This window comes from Monodelphis domestica, chromosome 1 (genome assembly GCF_027887165.1).
Source record: "Monodelphis domestica isolate mMonDom1 chromosome 1, mMonDom1.pri, whole genome shotgun sequence".
In the NCBI taxonomy this organism is placed as follows: Eukaryota; Metazoa; Chordata; class Mammalia; order Didelphimorphia; family Didelphidae; genus Monodelphis; species Monodelphis domestica.
The window spans coordinates 732,704,418-732,726,966 of NC_077227.1; the positions used below are offsets into that span (position 1 = coordinate 732,704,418).

The window sequence follows — 22,549 nt, forward strand, 5'->3', positions numbered from 1 at the left end:
ATTTCACTGGGAGGTATAGCTTGGTTTTCCTCAATTCTATGATGAGGTCTTCTGACCCTGCCTTTGGTGCCTGAAATCAGTCCTGTCTCACTGAGTATGGGGCATACTGACTCTGCATTTCTTTTTCTTTTTCTTTTTTTTAAACTTACCTTCTGTCTTAGAGTCAATACTGTGTATTGGTTCCAAGGCAGAAGAGCAGTAAGGGCTAGGCAATGGGGGTCAAGTGACTTGCCCAGGGTCACACAGCTGGGAAGTATCTGAAGTCACATTTGAATCCAGGACCTCCTGTTTCTAGGCCTGGCTCTCCATCCACTGAGCAACCCAGCTGCCCCCTTGAGTCTACATTTGTCATTCCCTGTCTCTTTTTCTGTTTCTCTCTTTGTCTGTCCATCTTTGTCTCTGTCTCTCTTTCTATTTGACTCTGTGTGTCTGTGTCTGTTTCTCTCCATATCTATTCATCTCTATCTTTCTCTGTATTTGTTGCTGTCTCCATCAATCTCTGTCTTTCTCTATTGGTCTCCATATCTGTTTTAGTTTCAACACCAACGCTCCAAAAATTTAACAGCAATTCTGCTAATTGTGGTTTCAATAATTATCTTGATATACAAAAAATGGAAAAGTACTTTAAAAACCAGCATCACATCAAAGTGATAATTCTGAGCTAGGTTCCAATCAATAAAAAGGGACCTTTACAAGGGGTCACAATATTGGGATTCAATTTGAATTTGAATTTAATGCTACTGAATTCAAATTCAAAGAGTTATTTCCTTTGGGCTGGGACAAATTGCAATATTTTACATAATTATAGGCTTGAAGGGTGCTAATTGGAATACATGAAACCACTTGAAGGGATTCACTATTCTCACTAATTAGGATCTAACAGCTCCAACATAAAACTAGTGGCATTGGGAAATGGAGCAGTTTTATTCAAAAAGGGTGATCCAGTGGAAGCAATAAAGAAAAGCAACATTAACGAAAAAGGAAAAAAAATCTTGTCCAAGAAAATTGACCTAAATTATTCCAAGTAAACTGAAACAAACAAAACTGAAGTTTAAAAAAATACTGGATGAGATCTCATAAGTGACCACTAGGAGGCAATGAGTCTCTATAGATTCTCCTATCACCTAGCATAACTGTTTTAATATAGTGAAAATCAAAATATTTTTAATCCCGCACTCAGTAAAAAAAAACACTAATTCATATATTTCCAAGGTAATATACATATACTATACCCAGTAATAATGGGCATATTTTGTAATGTACAAGAATATAAATTAAATGAAGATGAAATTAACAATATTTCAAAGTAATGATTTTTAGCAGTACAACATTGCAGTCTTTTCCTTTTCACCAAGATCAATGTGGTTATTGCAGGGTATGCTGTAATGGCGATTCTTTTTGCAAAAGAGCTGGATAACAGAGTCACTCAGGCCCCTTCTAAAACTCAGATTCTCTATTCTGGGAGCCTCTGACATTTTGGCTCATTGTTTGGCCATATAATTGTTCAAAGATCTGGTTTTAATGTCCTTTATCTCCAAAAAAGTTGCCTCAAAAACATGAAGATGCAAATAAGTACATTGTTATCATCACGTATGACGTTTTGGTTTGTGTTCTAAGTCAACAACTGTGCCAAGCACAGTTGAAATTTGGCTGAGAAATTTCCATCTTAGGGTGGTGAGATTTGGGAGTTTGACCTGACATGTCATCTGGCCTGATCCTCTGTTTTCAAGGGTCTTATTAAAGAATAAACGAAGATTCACTGATAGAGTGTCTGAGAAAAATACATTTAGAAATGCAGGAAATATTAAAATGCATTGACAAAAATGTTTAAAAATGAATGTATCTTTGTCTTCATATACCATCTGAAATCAGACTTTTTTTTCGATCTTTCCATTTACTGATGATGGAAAAAATGACAACCCCCCTCACTTTACAGATGAGAGCAATAGGAAGTGTGTGATCTACAGGATTAAGGAATTCAGACCTGAAATGGACTTCCCGATAAACTAGTCAAATCTCATTTTTCAAATTAGACAAAACAAAACGACAATCTATGAAACAATTAACAACACAGAAGGACCCTCATTTTTGTGTACCTCCTTTCTCCTTCATCAAAAATCATAGTAGAGTTTTGTTCTACAACAGCTGAGTCCTAGGAAAATAAAGCAATTTAGACAGGTTCACAAAATTATTAGCAGAGCCTGAATTTGATAAAAAACAAAACAAAACAAAACACTATTGTGTTCTTCACATCACTTTCTTTCAATCCCTAAAGAAAAAAATTTTTAAACCCTTACTTTCCATCTTAGAATAAATACTGTGTATTGGTTCTAAGGCAGAAGAATGGCAAGAATTTGGCCACTGGGGTTAAGTGACTTGTCCTGGGTCATGCAACTAGGTAGTATTAAAGGTCCCATTTGAGCCCATGACTTCTCATCTCTAGGTTTGACTCTTAATCCACTGAATCGTCAAGCTGGCCCTATAAATTGTTCTTTCAGTCAATCTGACATAGAAAAACCTCCTGTAAATGTAAAACTAATTTAGCCTAATTATGAACAGCTTCATGTTAAGCTCTGTTTTCTAACCCTAAACCAGCTCTTTTAGGATCTCCCTATCTGTTAAAAGTGACTGATTGTTTGTGCTGGCCCATTCTGTACTCTCTCGAGGATTAGCCACGTCCTTCTCCTTGGGGGAATAACTGGCTCAACAACCCCACCTCTTATCTCGCTGGTACACATGGTGCCCTGCTAGGCACGTGGGCCCACATGACGGCAGGACTGGACTCTATAGGTTTAAATTAGCAATGACGCGTGAGCATTTGAGATAGCTGTTTATCTCCTGGAGTGCTCGACTCCAGAGGTGGCAGCAATTAACTGATGAGAAAACGATCCTTTTTCTTCACCTCCTTTATAGCATTGTGTGTGGCTTAATTAACTAGGCTTTGCGATGGGGAGACAGTTGCTACATAATTGCAAGCATCATTAATATGATGTTCTCTGAGCTGTCAGATGGAGATGCTCCCTCAGTTCTTGCTCCTTAAATGGAGTTATAAACTGGAGTCTCCGAGGGATGAATGTTGTGCAGGACCTAGAAGAGACTCTCAGATACGTGTTAATCCAAGTATTAAGAAGAGCAACTGTAAATCAAAGATAAAAGGGACTGAAGACTTAAAACAACTGGATGGAGGCAAAGCCGGGGAGATGAAGGCACAACAGCTCTGTTAGTCAAACAGATTTACTTGCCTTGACAGAGGACCGGAGGCAAGAGCTGAGGAATAATGTTTAGAGGCAAAGACACAGAAAAGGATTAAAATCAAGTTCATTTTTGAAATATGCTTCAGCAGATTGATGAGATCAAGGATTGAGCTTCTTTTGTTTGAGTAGCCTACAGTCACTCTTGTGAGACAGGGTCCTGCTACACCACCTCAAGAACTCTCAAGTTGACAGAGGACTTGCATGATGTGTTCTTTATAAATGGGAAACTCAGTGGATGGAGAGCCAGGCCCAGAGATGGAGGTCCTGGGTTCAAATCTGGACGCATACACTTCCTAGCTATGTGACCCTGGGCATGTCACTTGACCCCCATTGCCTAGCCCTTACCACTCTTCTGTCTTATAACCAATACACAGTATTGATTCCAAGATGGAAGGTAAGAGTTTAAAATAAAATAAAATAAATGGATTGGACACGCTCACATTAAAGGATCTCATGTCAGTGTTATTGATTCTAACTACTTGATAGAAATTTCTTTTAAGTGGGCTCCATGAGAACTGGCAGTGCCATGATGATTTTTGTCTCTCCCCCAAAGCCGAGGTCAGGGGCAATTTGACTCATGGGGTAAATATGTCATGGGAAATACTTGCAGTCCTGGTGGTACTGGGGTCACATTAATTGACTGTTGAACACGTGACTTAAATGTTTCAGTGCTGTGCTGTTTTCTGAGAACACGCCAACCTCCCAAACCATTTAAGAAGAGTTTAAGTCATCCTATAGACCCTAGTTAGGGTTTTTTGTTGTCAAATCATTTCAGTTGTGTCCAACTCTTTGTTAACATCATTTGGAGTTTTTTGGGTAAACATACTGGAATGGTTTGCCATTTCCTTCTACAGCATATGTTACAGATGAGAAAACTGAGGCCAACAGAGTTAAGCGACTTGCCTAGGATCACACAGTTAACAAGTGTCTGATACCAGATTTGAACTCAGGTTTTCCTAACCCAACACTCTATCCATTGTGCCAGCTAGCTGTCCATTAAGGCGAATAATAAGTTTATATAATATAAAAATAATATGATATAAATAATAGGTTAATAAGGCTTTCAGAGAAGGAAAAGCAATGTCCATTAATGCCACTTTTCCTTTCTAGTTGTGACATACTATGGTTTGGTTATGCACCTTCAGAGAATAAAACAGGGGAACTAGAAACATAGTCTTCAAAATTCAAAAAGCAAATTGGAAAATGGCATCCTCTATGCGGATGAAACTGGAAAAATAAATGTACCAAAAAGGGGAAAAAAAGCAAAAGAGAATTTCTGATAGAATTTGAAACTGATGGTGGCATGTGTTAAGGGAAAATCATGTTTGGATCTTGACAGAGAAAAAGCAGAAACCCTAGTGTAGCCTGTTATTCACTGTCCCAATCCTTAGACCTTCATGCACATCATTTGGATGGCCACTTTTCCCCACTCTAGTTTCTACTTACTGAAATTCAATTTATTTTTTCAAATGTACCTGAACTTCCACCTCCTCCATGATATTTTCCATGATTCCCCCACCCCCTTACCCAATCTGAAATTATCTTTCCTCCTAAGATCTCTCCCCGGGCCTCTCAGATGTACTTCTCACCCTCTTTATGAAAGTCATTTGTGCTGGATATGTACCTTGTGGGGGCAAGAATGATTTTTGCATATTCTGAACACAAGTCCTTAAGTAACTCTTAAATTGGATTGACCAAATGATGTCATTGGATTAAGGCTGTCTCTAGTCAGGGAGCACAGAAGAAAATTCTCTGGCTGTCAGATGAGGGGCCACAGGGATGTCATGTGCTTATGTGATTCCTTTTGCATTTCTACAAGAACTATTATCATGGAAGGATATGGCTAACGCTTTCCAATAGCATTCTGTGCATCCTTTGATTGCTACACTTTGGAGAGCTGGTTACACTCAGGCCCGAAAAGAGCTAAAATGATCTGCTCATCCTGGGTCCATTATCGTTACCGAGACTATCAGAAATGGACGAGCCATTTCTTTTTTCCTTTGCTTTTGTTTTTTAGGAAAGAAATTTAGCATAATGTAACATGAAGGGTAGGAAATAGCTGAACTTTTTTAAAAAGTGTAATGGTCAGAGAAATGAGTAAGCTAGGTTCATCTGAGATGCCATACAGTGCTTTCAGTGATCCAAAGTGGCTCCATAATAGAACTCTTTAAGCACACACACACACACATACACACACACACACACACACACACACACACACACCCTTCTATGCTCCATGACTGTGAAATGCTACAACACCAATGTTTATGACAAACCAAAATGGTGGATCAATGGAGAAATGAATGAAGAGAATAAGTAAGCTGAGCCACGTGGCCAATGAGGATTGATAGCAACGAATATTGATAAAGACACGAATGTGTAATGGGAAAGGAGGTGAATCAGCCACATTGTGAGGTGAAGGAATATCACATATAGTCTAAAGGGCCAAACTCTTACCCACAGAATAAAGCTGGGGGACCCCTAGTAGGGCAGAACCTTTGTAAGGTTTTGTGGCAGAATATGAATTCGAACCATATAGTATATTAAAAAGTGTAGTGCTCTGACAGGGGATTCAGAGATACAATGACATGAATCCAATGAAGAATAGGTGTATGCAAATGAGATATTTGTATTTATTTAGAAATATTAATTATTTGTCAGATTTCCATATCTAAATTATAGTTCACTATATTCACAATAATAATGTAAAATTGAGATCAATTTATTCATTTTAGCTTTATACATATAATAAAACCAATTCTATTACCACCTTTATTTGCCTCTCTAAGGAGAATCTGTGAGTTATCCTTCCACTCATCTACAAGTCCTTTAAATTTTCTGGCTTAATTTGGTCAAGCATTCAGATTTCTCCACCACAACAAGAGATTCCTCCATTTAAGCAAGTTCCTGCAGTACAACTTGACTATTTTTCCCCTCCTCTTTGATCTTTACAGATGATTTTCTATAAGAAGTTCTCTCCCTGCACTCCACCTTCACATATATTCTACTGTAAATTCTTAGAAGGAAATTAACTTCAATTGAGGGAAAAAACTAATTAGACTCTGTATATAGAGACGTTTTTGTCATTTTCAAACATATTCAGACACTAAAAAAACCTCTTACCTTCCATCTTAGAATCAATACTATGCTGTGGATCTAAGGCAGAAGAGTGGGAAGGGCTAGACAATGGGGGTTCAATGATTTGCCCAGAATCACACAGATAAGATGTGAAAAGACATCTTTTTAGAAGCCAAATCACATATGGACACTGGGAAAGGTGTCCATTGTGTAAGCAGAATTTTGTGCCCTTGGACTTCATCTCCCAGCATCCCTTTCCTTTTTTGCCTCCACATTGAGTCCTTATGTTTTGAAAACAAGTTGTGTGTAACTCTGTTCCTGTGGCTTTTTCTCTTTCTCCTCCCACTTTTCTTGGTCCATGCAGCTCCTCTTTGCTCAGGCTATCTCCTTTTCTTCAAGTTATAATTAATAAATCTTATAAAATATAATACTTGTAGAAGATATTAATTTTAATCTACACAGAAATAAAGAGAAAATCAATATATTTACAGATAAAAATTTTAATAGTATTGATCTTGTTACTGTTAGATATACTGTTACATGATAGACCTAGAAAATAATTGCTTATTTAATTCATTAATGATTATTAGCAGCATGAAATTCTACATAATCATTGATATCATTTTTGTAATGATATAAGAGGAGTCTATTTTATATCTGTCCTCCCATATCTATTTTTAAAAATCCAGACTCAAATAGGGGTGAATTATTTGGGGAAAATATTAGTAATTTCATAGATATGGAAATATTAAATAGATGTGGGTTTATTTATCCTCTTGTTAATTCCAATTTGTTTTTGATGTCATAATTCTGATAATCTTCTGAGAAAAAAAATTGCTTAACTAGCATCCTTGAAAAGCAAGGTTGGAGGGGGCAGCTGGGTAGCTCAGTGGATTGAGAGCTAGCCCTAGAGACGGGAGGTCCTAGGTTCAAATCTAGCCTCAGACACTTCCCAGGTGTGTGACCCTGGGCAAGTCACTTGACCCCCATTGCCTAGCCCTTATCACTCTTCTGCCTTGGAGCCAAGACGGAAGGTAAGAGTTTAAAAAAAAAAAAAAGAAAAGCAAGGTGGGCAGTTGGGTAGCTCAGTGAATTGAGAGCCAGGCCTAGAGACAGGAGGGTCCTAGGTTCAAATCTGGCCTCAGACACTTCCCAGCTGTGTGACCCTGGGCAAGTCACTTAATCCCCATTGCCTAGCCCTTACCACTCTTATGCTTTGGAACCAACACACAGTATTGATTCCAAGACAGAAGGTGAGGGTTTAAAAATAAAATGAAAAAAGGTGAATGGTCTTTTAGCAAATTGTTTGTGATCTCAGGGAAGAGGAAAGCCCAGTAGAAGGGAAGGAGAGAAAGAATTTGGGACTCAAAAATTTGGGACACTAATGCATTGCTGGTGGAGTTTTGAACTGATCCAACCATTTTGGAGGGCAATTTGGAACTATGCCCAAAAGTCTATAAAAGAATATATAACTTTTGATCCAATTATACCACTACTAGGTCTGTGTTTTGCATGATAATACATGTATAGCCCAGATTTAATTTCTTGTCAGCTTCAGAACAAGGGAGGAAAGAATGGAGGGAGATAGTATTGATCATATAACTTTGGAAAATTTATGCAGGAATTTGTTATTAAAATGAAGAAAAGAAACCTTCATATCCTTAAATCATTTATCAATTGGGGAATTTCCTTTTCTTATAAATTTGAATGAATTCCTGATATATTTTTGAAATGAGACATCAGAAGAATTTAAGGCAATGATTTCCACCACATAATTTTCCCCTTTTATAACTAGATCTAATTTTGAAGAAAATACTTTTGATTTTTAGCAATCAAAATTATCTATTTTTTGACTTGCTAACCAGTTTTTGATCAAGAACTTTTCTTTTCTTTATAGACAGGTAATCTCCTACACACATCATGTTTCTCTAATTTATTTGATGTGATTTTTTAATAACTAGGTCATGCTTGCATTTGGAACTACCAAATGATTACTTTTTTGGAACTGGGAAACATAATAATGATATCCACAAGCTGACACAACTAGGCATAAATATTTAGAGCCAACTCTGTGCTTTACACATATTGCCTTCTTTGATCTTCAAAACAACTCTGTGAGGTAGGAACTATTACTCTCCCCATTTTACATTTGAGAAGACTTAAGAAGCAAAGTAACTTGTCCTGTAAAAATTAAATTAGTCTCTACTGATAAAAATATTATATTTTAAGAGGCTTATTAAAGATTATTAGAAATCAAGAAATGAAGAAAATACAAAATAGAAAAAACACGTGCTTAGGACTGATTAGCCCATTTAAAAACCTCGCGCTTAGCTTACTCATCCTTGCCATGCCAGAGTAGAGGAAGAAGCTCTTGGGAGGCAGAGGCTGTTAAATACTAAATTGTGATCTCGCCCAGGTGAAGATTCAGGTGAGATTATAGGGAATTCTGGGAAGTACCAAGGACTTCTGGGGATTGAAGTCTGGGGTTCAAATCTCCATTTTTACAGTCCAGAGCTACAAAACTAATAAATAAAGAAAACTTAGTAGATAGAATACCAGACTGGAAATAATGGAGAGTGTTCTTGAGTTCAAATCTATCCTCAGACCCCCTACTATGTGACTTTGAGCAAGTCGCTTACCCCTATTTGACTCACTTTCCTCATCTATAAAATGAGCTGGCAAAGGAAATGGCAAACTAGTCTAGTATATATGCCATGAATTCACCAAATGGAGTAAAAAAGAGTGACATGACTGAAATAAAAAAAAGTGACTGAACTGATTTCCTCACTATAGGCCCAGTGCTATAAGCTCTGCACTACCAAATTGTTTGAAATTCCTGCATATCTTCTGTGATGACAAAGCTGGTTCCCAAGGAACCAAAGGCAGGAATAAAATATTTCGTTGTGTCTGATATTACTCTGCACTCCACAAGTGAATATTTCAATAAAAAAAGAAGAATCGAGAATTTTACAGGACTCTGAGTTAGATTGTCTACAAGTTAGTGTATTGGGGTCCTTAAGTACTGTGAAGACAGTTGGGAAATGTTGAGCTCAAATCAGATGCTTCCTGCCTTTGTGACCCTGAGCAGCCCCTTAATTTCTGTCCTCCTCAGTTCCTAGTGTCCTCATCCATTAAATGGGGATGATAACTATACCTGCTTTCCAGGGTTGTTGGAATAATTAAATGAGGCAATATAGGAAAAGGCATTTGTAAACTATAAAGTGCTATATAAATGCTGGCTCTTAAATATGCTAATATTGTGAAAGTAAAACCATCCAGGAGAATTTAAGTCAGAGCAAGAGATGCTTGTTTGAGATAACCTATATGGGCTTTAGCCTGGCAGAGGTAAGAAGCTCCAACCTTGATGTCAAGAAATTTTGTGTTCAAGTGCCATCTTTGAAACTGCCCGGCTTGTGGTGTTGGTTTGCTGTTGTTCTTGAATCATTTTACTCATGACAAACTCTCTGTGACCCTGTTTAGGGTTTTCTTGGCAAACATACTAGAGGTTTGTCATTTATTTCCTTCTGAAATTTATTTTACAGATGGGGGAACTGAGACAGGATTCAGTGACTTACTTCAGGTCACACAGCTAAGTAGGTGTCTGAGACTGGATTTGAACTCAAGTCTTCCTGATAACCACTGCACATCCAAGCTGCCCTAGTTTGACCAGTTTGTAACTATGAATGCTTTTTCTACCAGATAATTCTCTGTGGATACAAGTTATAGAATTTCTAAACTGAATCGAGAAATTTTCCACATTTGGGAGATCTCCACGATAAAAGATCTTTATTGTTTACCTAATAAATCATAGAAGCAAAATTCGACCTTCCACTTGTCCCTTACACATATACAGATACTCATGCAAAGACAGAAATAGGTTTATTGTGATATTCTTCAATGCTTTTGCTTGAAGCCTTTTATTTACTTATTTTGGTTATTGCTACATTCCTGATTCATGTGAATAATTTCCTTGTCAGCATGCCTGTGTGAATGGTGAGGTTCATGTCAGATGAGGTCTGTGTCACCTGGCCTGTGATCAGAGACTCCTAAAGCCTGGAAGGAATAGATTCCTTTCTTAGAAACACCAGAAGCAGCTCTTCGGTGATCCTGTTCTCTGCAATCACTTATAGGAGATACAGTGGGCTGTACAATATTCCCTTTCGGGTATGAGTTGTGTGTTGTGGCCCTCCTTCCATTCCTCACTGAACTGGACTAAAATTTTAATAATTGGGAATGGGCATAGGCAGTTGCTCATCTCACTCTCCCTGGATTACTACATGCATCCCAATCAGAGGCTTTGTCTGAGATCCCTTTGGGGACTCATAGTTTCTTTTGTAAATTTTAGTACAGCTCTGGGAGGTGCCTTCTGTCAGATTTTATTAGATTAGACAGTCAGCTAGAGAACACTGACTTGGAGAGTAGATGAATGTCCACGAGGTAAGTCTATTCATTCATTGCCAACACCCTACAATACCTGCTTTTAGTGCAAAGAATCTGTGCAGAATAACAAAAATCTGAGTTCTAATCCTGCCTCTTATACTTGCTGGATGTCATTAACCTCTCTCAGCCTAATGACCTTCATCCATAACATATGAATAATAAGATTACCTGGCAAACTGGCTTGTGAGATATTACTAGTATTAATATTGTATTATTATATGAAGAAAGTGATATTCTGGCAATAAAAATAAAAATCATATATACCACTGTTCCTAGAATACTTACAAATATCATATAATATCATTTGATCCTCAAAATATCCCTGGAAGATAAGTGCTGTTATCCTCATTTAACACACGAGGAAACTGAGGCACAGAACTATTTAATGTTTTATTCAGGGTCACACAGTGTCTGAGGTTGGTTATAAACTTAGGTCTTCCTCACACTAGGTCTGAGATACTAAAGCACAAATAATTCTCTTTTTAAAAATCCTTAGTTTCTGTTTTAGACTTGATATTAAATAGAGCAGAAAAGGCTAGGCAATGAGTGTTCAGTGACTTACCCTGGCCACACAGCTAGAAAGTGTCTGAGTGTAGACTTGAACCCAGGTTCTCCTCAGTCAAGATCTGAGGCTCTATCTTTTTGGGTGTTATCTAGCAGCCCCATAAGAAATTCTTAAAGTATTTTCTGAGGTATATAGAAGAAGAATAAAAGAAGCACAACAGAAAAAGTCTAATGCATTTGAAAATAAGACATATCTTTCTTCATTAAGTATTCCAATGGAATAAAAGAGAATATTGACCTCTGTTTTAAAGAATGTAAAATCATAGAAATAGAAATGAACCAAAATGAAATAAAAATATACTTGGTACCCTCTCCAAAAATCGGGGGATTTTAAAATCAATTATATCTGGTTTCAGTGTTATTTTAGTTATATTAATTAATTATGTGATCACATATTTATATAACATATCTATTATATATGACTAATTATATGTTAATTATATGAGATAAAGGTGAACCATCTCCAATGCATTTGTCAAAATTCCACAAAGAAGAAATCATTCTGCTATATATACACATGGATACACATATGTATGTATAAACAAATATATGTATGCATTCATGTGTGCATCCATCTATATACTTAAAAAAACAGAATAATGTATACATAAGTGTATGCATGCATACATCCATATATATATATATTGTCTTTGAAAAAATGAAAAATCACAATTTAAATTAAATGTTGGTGGGAAATACAAGAATTTCTTGAGTTAGAATTCTTGGATATAATTTCACAATCAGATTAAATGTAAATCTATATAGAGGAGTAGTGCCTTGCCTGTTCATTCATTCCAAATTCTTTTCTGCTAGCAATCTATTCAATGCATTAATGGGAAGAAGAAAATGGATGAGGGCAGTTCTATTCACATAGAGATTAAAATACGATGCTTACTTTTATTTATTGTATTGATGATTCAATTAATTTCATCAAGAATTCACAATGTGTCTATAATTTGCCTAGTACTGTGCTAAATGCTGGAAATATAAAGGCAAAAGAAGAAACAGTCCCTGTACTCTTGGAACTTCTATACCAATAATAGCGATATAATTCAGAAAACCCTCTGTGTCCTTCATGGTAAGGAAATAGCTCCTTCTCTTTAAGTTAAATTTACTACATATGCTCTAAATACTTTCAATGCATATTATAGTAAAGCGTCTGTGATGCTTGGCATCAAGAATCCTAGGTATGATTGCCAAATGTGGGATTTGGGACAATTTACTCAATTGCTCTGGGCATTTTTTTCATCATTTGTCTGTGTAATGTTTAAAGTGCTGGAGATAGGCATTATGGAACGGAATGGGAATGAGGTCGAGTCAGGTAAATATCCTGACTCTGACACATCCTAGCTGTATTGTCTTGGACAACTCACTTAACCTCTATGAGAATAAGTTTCTTCATCCTAAAAAGTGAATAGCAATATAATATTTGCTTTAAAGGGCTATTGTGAGAACCGAATGAAATAATAGAAGGAAAGACATTTATAATTGATAACTGATAAGTTATTGATAAAACTTTTTGATTGATAAAAATATTGATAAAATAATTGATAATTGATAAAACAATTGATAAGGCAAGTGATTATTCTTAATAATATTGAAAATGAGTAGTAGGCTTAGAAGAATAAAGATATATAAACATGTATGTTTATGTGTATATATACATATATCTATAACAATATCTGTGTGCAATATATGCAATGCATATATGTATGTGTGTATATACATTCATAAAAAGCCATCCAAAAACATAATATGCATGCATGTATAAAACAAAGTGAATAACTGAATACTTCTTTTAAGATCCAGAAAGAAGCCCAAGATTTTATAGAACATCTAGGTTGTAAACCTTAAAATTTCTTAGACTTATGAATGTTGGAAATTTCACCATTGGGAAATTTCATACTTGAAAAATTTCCTACTGATAGTAAGAACTCTATTAGAATGTGAAAACCCTTGGCATGGGAGGGTCCTTCTCCTCCCTACTTAAGACTACTTTAGGACAGAAACCTTTTGCTAAACAATGGAAAGGGCTTTTACCTATGCTTAAGCACAGAACAGGAAGTTCTTTGAGTCATGATTGATTTTAGAATTGATGCAATAGAAATACTTGGAATGACAGAACCAGGTCTTGGAAAATACAATCTCCACCCTACTTAGAGTAACAGGATTTAGGAAGGGCTGCAGCAAAGATTAAGATTTAATTATTTGAGAATATGACCTTCAACAGACATGTGCAAAGCCACAGACCTCTGGGCGGTCCTGGGTTAAATTAGAGCCACCATTGGCACAGGGGAGACATCCACAGTGATTGGTAGATGTGAGAACTGAGGGGAGGGAACTTAGATGGTTTCCTTAAAGATAGAGGGGTCTGAGGACAGGGGGAGGAGAGATTTTTGCTCTGAGAGGAGGAGGTTTTGCTCTGAAGGAGGCTGAGAGGAGAGAGGTCCTGGAAGGAGGCTGTGGAAGGAGAACTCAGGAGGAGTCAGGAGGAGAAGGCTCTGGAAACATTTCTTGAAAGGAGGCTCTCTTGAAGGTGGAGCCTGAGGTTGGCATGAGAAACCTTACCTAGAGAGATCTTGGGTGAGTGATAAAACCAACTGACTGATTTATTCATTCTTTTTCCTTTCTTACTTTCTCTCTTTTTCTATTGATTAATCAGTGTATTATAAATTAAATTTCTCTATAAAACCCAATTGGCTTGAGCATATTCATAAATTGGGAATATATTCCCTGGCGACCATCTTATATTTATATAAACCCAAGACACAGTAGAAAACATATTTCAGCTGTCATAATTGTTATATATTTCCCTTGCTCCCAAAACATTTTAATTATCACAAGGTCACCATAATGATTCCCTAAAATCATTCCATCATCATATAAGACTGGTAGTTGATAACTGGCTTATAAACACACATTTGTCTTCCATTATATTTTCTTTTTTGTTTTATCCCCTCCATATTATTAACTTCTTTTTGATTATCACAACCACCTGGACAAGATTATTGTTTCTGTCCCTATTTTTCATATGATGTTATTGAAGGTCAGAGAGATTAAATAATTTGCAAAGTCACATGGGTAGGACAAAGGCTAGAACACCCCTACCTCTATACTCGTTCATTGAATAAGGAAGTCACAGAAATTTAGAGAGACATCAACTTCATTTTATACTTGAAAAATATGAGTTCAAAGGGAGGAGCAAAGGACTTGGTTACTTATTAAAACTGGAAGAAAAATCCAATTATCTTCTAAATTATTTTCCCACTCTGCTATATATATGCATAAATCAAAGAAAATGGATTTGCCAGAAATCCATGTTAGTAATGATACAGGGAATTATTATTCCAAAAGAATCATTTAAAAAAGATGCGGGGAAGCAAATAATGCAGTGGAAAGAGCAGTGAACTGAGGGTCACTTCTTATGTAGGACCTTGGACAGTTCCTCCAAACTCCATCTTGGGTTTCTCTCTAAGTAAAATGAAGATTTCTCCCATCTATAAAATCTGGAGTTTGATAATAAACTTTTCCAAATATTTTGGCTTCTTTTAAATGTTGTGATTGTCCACTAGATGTCAGTGTAAGGAAAAGAATGTTATACCATAGCTCTACAAAAATTCACTCAGCTAGTGGTTTTAACAGCGGACATTTATCTCATCCTCTGAAGTACATGAGTGTCTATGTTTATTGATATGATGTCACATGAGGAAAATTCATAGCAATCAAATGAGTAATGACCCATGTGGCTGACTTACACTGTCAGAATAGTGCCAAAATCTGTTTCCATAAAACTTATACAAAATGCCACATCAATGGATAATTCATCTTTTAAAGTTAAAGAAGAAAAGTTAAATGAGAATATAGATCACTAGCAATCGTTCATTTCCATTTTTCACAAATGGAGTCTCTGATTTAGGATTCTAGTAAATGAATATTTCACAAACTAATAGATCGAAATTGTTGTTTTGAGGCTCTACTGTTGGAAATTTGATTTATCATTGTTTAGCATATCTAAATGAGCTTATAATGGAAAAACAGTAAAAAAAGACAATAAATTATTAGAAGGTAACTTTAATTCTGCATGGCTGCATGGGATAGATGTATAAGAAAATAGTATTGGCATATTTCTTTCCACTATCAGCTCCCAATGACAGATTGCTTCATTCTTTGTTTTATATCCCTATGCCTATTATTTCCTGCCATGCAGTAGGAGCATAATAAACACTTTATGATCAATTTATTGATTCTAGTTTTGTATTTAGACAAACTTATCACCTGAGCATTGGGGTTCCAATATTGTCACATCATCAGGTAAGTAGCCCTGCCTTTGCTAGAGAGCTACTACCATTCTACCTCAACTCAAATCCAATGTCGACCTCCTATAGATAATATAGTAATGTCAATAACTATTTTGAAATATGTTGGTGAACACGGTATATTTATAACCACACTCTGATGAGTATCCCTGATTTTCTTTTTTTTTTAACCCTTGCCTTCCATCTTGGAGTCAATACTGTGTATTGGCTCCAAGGCAGAAGAGTGGTAAGGGCTAGGCAATGGGGGTCAAGTGACTTGCCCAGGGTCACACAGCTAGGAAGTGGCTGAGGCCGGATTTGAACCTATGACCTCCCATCCCTAGGCCTGGTTCTCAATACACTGAGCTGCCCAGCTGCCCCCTAAGACTAAGCAATGGGGGTTAAGTGACTTGCTCAGGGTCACACAGCTAGAAAGTGGCTTAGGTCAAACCTCTTGTCTCTAATTCTGACTCTCAAGTTACTGAGCCACCCAGCTGCCCCCTGTTTTTTATCCCAAAGACTTTCCTGATCTAGAAGACTTTAGATGAGGAAGACAATTCTTAAACTATTCTCACAAAGTGATTCTGGTTAAGAGAGCATTAATGATATTATCAACTTTGGTCCTATTTTAAAATTCAGGAAACTTGATTCTAGTCCAAGCTCTTTGATGACCAAAGAGCTCAGAATTTTATGAAAACATTTATTCCCTCTTTTTTGTGACAGTCATTCAACTCTCTGGGAAAAAAAGTTAGTAAAATAAAAATATTTGATTAGAATTTCTTTGTTTTGCTTTCCTCTAAGCTGGGAGATGATTCATTTGACTTATTTTCTCCCTAGGCCAAATATTTTCATGAATGACAAAATATCCACAAGAAGGAAGATGTGGAAGTCATAAAAAGCCATCCTTAACAAGGAAAGTTAAATTCCTTAGTTTTATATGGAAAAAAGAATAATTAACATCATCTTGTAGAGATGACAGTAAGGTATCTAGTTAAAAAAAAAACAAAGATAAAAACAAAAACTAGAGGTTCAAGCTTTATATAAACTGTTACTATATAGGCAGGTCCATACTTTATTAATATGAATTTGAATTATAGATTGGACAATAGATATTGTTCCTTCTTTGAAAAATAAACAGATCAGAGGAATCTACAACCCTGGATCTTATGAAGAAAATATAGGCAAAATATTTCTGAGGATTTATGAACAGATTCAAAACATTTAAATTCTAATTATAATTCTAATTAGAAATTCTAAATTCAAATTATAGCCACATTGGTGGCAATATTACATTTATATGTAATTGTGTCTTTATGAATGCATATTAACTACATTAAGGCATTTCATAATAGCCTTAAACCATTCTTCTTCATGGTCTTTAGATAACTGTATCTTTCTTAAGGAGTTTTCTGGGAACCTGGCTTATAATCTTTCCTCTTCAATTGTCAACTTTTTACTTAAGCACTTCCATTATATGTTGACATTCCCTCAAATAGTCTCCTTTCTCAGATCATGAATCTCCTAAGCTCCCATGATCTCCAGCTTCACTACACACGAGAAACTTACCTTCTTTTCTCTACATTTACTCTTTGTGATTGCACCATCTCCCATGGGTGTAACTATCACAGTCTATGCAGTTTACTTTATATATCTGTAGCTAACTTATGTTTCCTGAATCAAAGTCCTCCATTGGCAAATACCTGTAGGGAATCTCTAACTAGATGTACTAAGAGTAGGTCTATCAAACACAATATCTACAAAACTGAATTGCTTTTCTTTTCCCCAAAACGAATTCTTCCAAACTTTATTCATATTGAAGGCAATGCCATTCTTCCAGTGATCCAAGATTTGGAATCATCTTTAATTTCCCCCTCTTCCTCGTCCCTTTCAACCAAACAGTTGTCAAGTTTTTTTAATTCTCCTTTCACAACTGATCTTGTTCCTCTCTTCTCTTCCCTCACATAGCTCCAACCCTAGGTGAAGTCCTCTTCACCTCTTGCCTAGATTACTGAAATAGCTTCTTGACAAGTTCCTCTACCTTCAGCCTCTTCTCTCTCTAACCTATCCTTCATGAACCTACAAAATTGGCATCCCTAAAGCAAAAAGCTAAGAATATCCCTTGCTATAAAATGAAACAAAACAAAACAAAATAAAACAAAACAAAAACGACAAAAATCTGTTGCCTCCCTCTTACTGCTAAGATAAAATCAGAACCCTTTGCTTTGATTTTTAATGCCCTCACCATGACTACAGTCACATTTCTAGACTCATAATGCAATAGTCTGTTATATGCACACCTGAATACATTATATACATGTCCATGTTTACATATGTATACATTTCAAATATTTATGTGTGTGTAGTGTATATAGAGTAGCAATGGAAAATAAAGATTGCAAGGAATGATGGACAGGGGCTTGAGATCAGAATATTATATAAATAAATGTATAATTTCTGGGAAAAGGCAATGGATGAGTAGGAGGAAGAAAGGACTCGAGCTGTATTGTGAGGGAAGTTGGGGCTTCCATGTATGTACGCATAAACATTTCTCCATGTATGTGCATGTTGCCTCCTCCCCAAGAGAATAAAACCCCCTTAAGGGTAAGGACTGTTCCTTTTTTCTCTTTGTATTTTCAGCACTTCATTTAGTGGCTGATGTACTGAAAATATTAAACTCTTATAGAATTGAATCCTTAGAAACATAGGGAAGCCTTTGTTTTTATCTATAATAGAGAAGGGGGTAAGCTCTCATGCTCTCAAGTTACTCTAAATAGGGCTCACATAGGGTGGGACAGGGAGAAAGAAACTGGTTTCTGAGCTCCAAATAATTCAATCTGTAGTGCTTTTGCAGTGAGGATTGATAATGACAAAAAGCTGTGAGTGCTACATGGTGGATTTTCCCAGAGGTCTCTCCTCTGAGAAAGAATTTTCTGAAAATGAAATCTGCTGAAATCAGTTCTAGGGGTCTTTCTGGTCTAAAGTAAAGCACATAAGGCTGTATCCCTCTTCCTTCCCAGGTTCTGGTTTTCTTAAATATGTATGAATATAGGACGTACTTCAGTGGGTTAGTCATGCCCTTCCTCCCTGCCCCTGTGTCGTTTTAGAAGTTGCTGAAGACACTGGTCTGAAATGAACAATTTTGAGCTGCCACATTTTCCACAGAGTCTGATTTTTCATTTGATTACCAATCATTTTCCTTTTTGCTATTTTAGCATCAGGGCCTCCTATGACAGTTTCCAGTCATTAAACCACTGCTTTTCCCTCGTTCTTTCACTTCAGAAATCACTATGTTGAATTTAGATGTACAGCCATAATAAGTGTTAGAAAACAGGTCACTGAGTCCAAAATACATCGAGATTACCAAGCTGCAAACAAAGCCAGCATATCAGACAAATAGAGGTAACAATAAGCCTTTACTTGGATTGCAACATATAAATATAAAGCCAGAAATCAGTCAATGACAGCATACATCAGAAGATTACAATATTGTGCCCTTCTGATTCCTGATATAACAATTTTCCCTATTTAATTTGGGAGCATGTTACTCAATTATGAAGGTAAACAGATCAAGTCTGAGTATTCTTTTTTTGTAAATAGGTATGAAGCAGATCAATATGTAATATCACAACTGCATCTGAATTTGTAGTGCCACAGTTTTTGTTCCCCCCATAAAATTTAAAATATTTTCCTTTCTGAAATGCAGTATTTTAAAGATTTTAAAGGCTAATTTTCCAATGTTATGGATGCCTTTCCTACATGGCAGTTGAATGATCTCCTATATTTGGAGACCTTAAAGTATTCTACTCATTTAAATCTTGGTTATATTAATAACTCATTAGCATTCCAAAAATACCCATTCAATAGAATAATAGAATTTGAGAAAACTGATCGCAGGAAGCTTAATTTATTTTGACTTCAGGAAAAAGAGAGCAAGTTAAAGGTAGTCTTTGGAAAAGCACTCAAAATTGAGCCTAAGGTATGGGCAATCCAATTTAATGCTAGACTAGGAAGACCGATAGAGCACATCAAAGAATCCCTAATGTGGCCTCATGGTACTACTGGCAAATTACAGCTCTGGTGATTTTATTTTTCAATGAGAGAAGTATTCAAAAATCACAAGTAAGGATTTCTCTGGTTATTTTGTTAGTATGTATAACCGAACAACCCACATGGTTTCATTAGATCCTAGCCAAGGCATTCTGCTCTTTTACTATTGCTTGGGAGAAAATGTGAATTCAATTGTATCTGTGGAAGGATAAAGCTTATGGATTCATATCAAATAGAATAAGGAACTCTTGGATTGTACATCAATACAACAAGGATGAGAAAGTTCATGTTGGATGACAATTTTAAAAAGTTACAGATAGCAACAATGATACCCAAGATGTATGCTCTCTTGTCTTCAACCATGCGCAGGCCTATGTTGGCATTATCAAATCATATAGGATGATTATTCCCCCAAATAGCTCTTATTTAAAGTAGGATATTTCCTCAAATAGCTCTTATTTAAAGTAAGATATATTTAATCATATCAATGACATGGAGATAAATCTAGAATGAGTAAAAGTAGACTCAGAGAATAATATTGGCACTGGAAGAGACTTTACATTATCTAGTACAACCCCATTGGGGAAAAGATGAGGAAATTCAGGTCCAGAGAATTCAAGTCACATGATCATTTTAGGAAGACTTGGATTCAAGTTTGACCTCAGAAACATACTCCATATATTACCCTACTCAAGTCACTCCTCAAGATTCAACCATCACTTCAGCATAGATGATTCCAAAAATCCATACTCTTACCCACTCAATGAATACTTAAGAGCCTAATCTGTACAGGGCAGGTGGGTAGTGGGTGTGGAGTTAGGAAGACTCATATTCCCAAGTTCAAATATGGCCTCAGATACGTATTAGCTGTGTAACCCTGAGGAGGTCACTTAAACTTATTTGGCTTAGTTTCCTCATCTGTAACATGACCTAGAGAAGGACGTGGCAAAGCACTCTAGTATCTGGCCAAGAAAACTTAAGTGGAGCCATGAAAAGATCAGCTGACTTGGGTGTATAAACACGTGTCTGCCTATTTTATCCCATTGACTCTGTAGTAAGCCTGTACAAAGCAGAGATCAGGCTTTAGCATCCTTGTTGTCCCTACAACATCCACCATGCAGCAATAGTTGCATGCTGGAACTGACTGTACGTATATAGCCTTGGGACTGGATACATGCCTGACTCGACTGGAATGACTGTATTTTGCAAAGCAAGTCCTTAACTCTGGTGTTTCACACGTAGTAAACACAAGCAAAGTACAGTGAATTAAAGTGAAGACAAGCCTTTAAGGACAAGTTGAGAAAGGGGCGTCTGTTCTTGGGGTTCTCACGGTCCAACATGTGGGAATGGGGGACACACATCACCTAGGTTTAACTGGGTTTGACTTCAAATATCATTTGGTTAAAAACCATTCTGATAATAGGTAATTTTATCTGCAATACAGGATGGTCAGGAATGTACGTCATGATGACAAGAATGCTTCAACCTCAAGAGAGGTCCTCCTATGCCTCGCTATGTCTCCTTTAATTTTTACTATTGCAGTATCATTTCTGCCTATGGGACATGCTTGTACAACATTAACTCTTCGTTAAGAAAGTGGATTGAGAGTCAGGCCAAAGACGGGAGGTCCTGGGTTCAAATCTGGTCTCAGACACTTCCCAGCTGGGTGACCCTGGGCAAGTCACTTAACCCTCATTGCCTAGCCCTTACCACTCTTCTGCCTTGGAGCCAATACACAGTATTGACTCCAAGACAGAAGGTGAGGGTTAAAAAAAAAAAAAAGAAAGGTACCACCATACAGAATTTCCATTGGAATATAATTTTGGACTCTGTTCAAATCTAAACCAGATGATGTCAATCTTTCCTACCATTCTGAGAATTACAAGAGCAGAAATACTCTTGATAAAATGTGTGGCTGCCAGGGATTGACTGAAATGAAATGTATCATTTGATATCATTTTGTTCCACTATCCCCCCAAATGTTTTCCAGTAGAAGTCAACATTGCTTGTACACGTCATTGTGATACTCACGTCAAACTCATTGAGGGCAGCAGCAAGTTCCCCAATGCCAGTGTGGCCCTTGTTTTCATCAGTGGGTGAAGTAGCTTGAGCGGCGTTGGAGATGCCAGCAATGGCTTCCTGGACTTGTTTGAACACGTAGTCACGGTTGGCTCTTGTGGCAGCCACATCTGGGTGACGGAGAAATGCCTGGGATGCTGTATACAGCATAGTAGCGTTCTTCTTCAGAGCCCCTCGGGCAGCTGCCATCTCATCCCGACAGTGAGGATCCTTCAGTTCCTGAACAAAGGGAGCATGGGGATATACCGTGAATAATACACTGACTTGTTTTGCATAAGCACTTCGAACCACCAAGTGAAAAGAAATCTTAGAGATCGTCAGTTCTCTTAACTTTTATGCTACATATGAGAAAACCAAGGCCCAGACACATAAAATTGCCCCCTTAACTTCACATGGGCAGCAGTGGCAGAAATAAAACTCCCTCTTTGTCTATGTATATGCTTCAAAAGTGGGTGCAGAATAACAACACTGAGTTGATGTCAAGCCCCTCATAGCTGCCTTGCCTACCCTTTTAAACAGTTTCCATGTCAGAAAGACTTGTCATCTCTGACAGTTCCATTCTTGGACTTTTTGAAAAGAAAAAAGAACCCTGAGGATTAGGAAATCAATGTCAACCTGGCGCCACTCGAAAAGCTATTTGTGAGTAACCCTTAAGAGGGTGATTAAATCGCCTTTTAGAAGTCAGAAAATATTCTCTCCACTGGAGGAGATAATGGCCATGGCGAGGAGCTCCCTACTGGACAGCTGGGATAAGACAGCTGTGGGTGAGGGGAGAGAAGGGGAAAGTAGAGA

General features: G+C 36.9%; 1 protein-coding gene across 5 annotated transcripts in view; it reads right to left on the reverse strand.

Moving 5' to 3' along the window:
• CTNNA2 (catenin alpha 2) overlaps positions 1–22,549 on the reverse strand; it is a 1,548,366-nt gene that overhangs the window by 1,007,043 nt on the left and 518,774 nt on the right. For all 5 annotated transcript variants that reach the window (XM_056824737.1, XM_001364449.4, XM_007477790.3 and 2 more), the window contains exon 6: positions 21,710–21,976. In XM_056824737.1, coding sequence (XP_056680715.1) covers positions 21,710–21,976 — 267 coding nt within the window. The remainder of the gene's footprint in view (positions 1–21,709; positions 21,977–22,549) is intronic.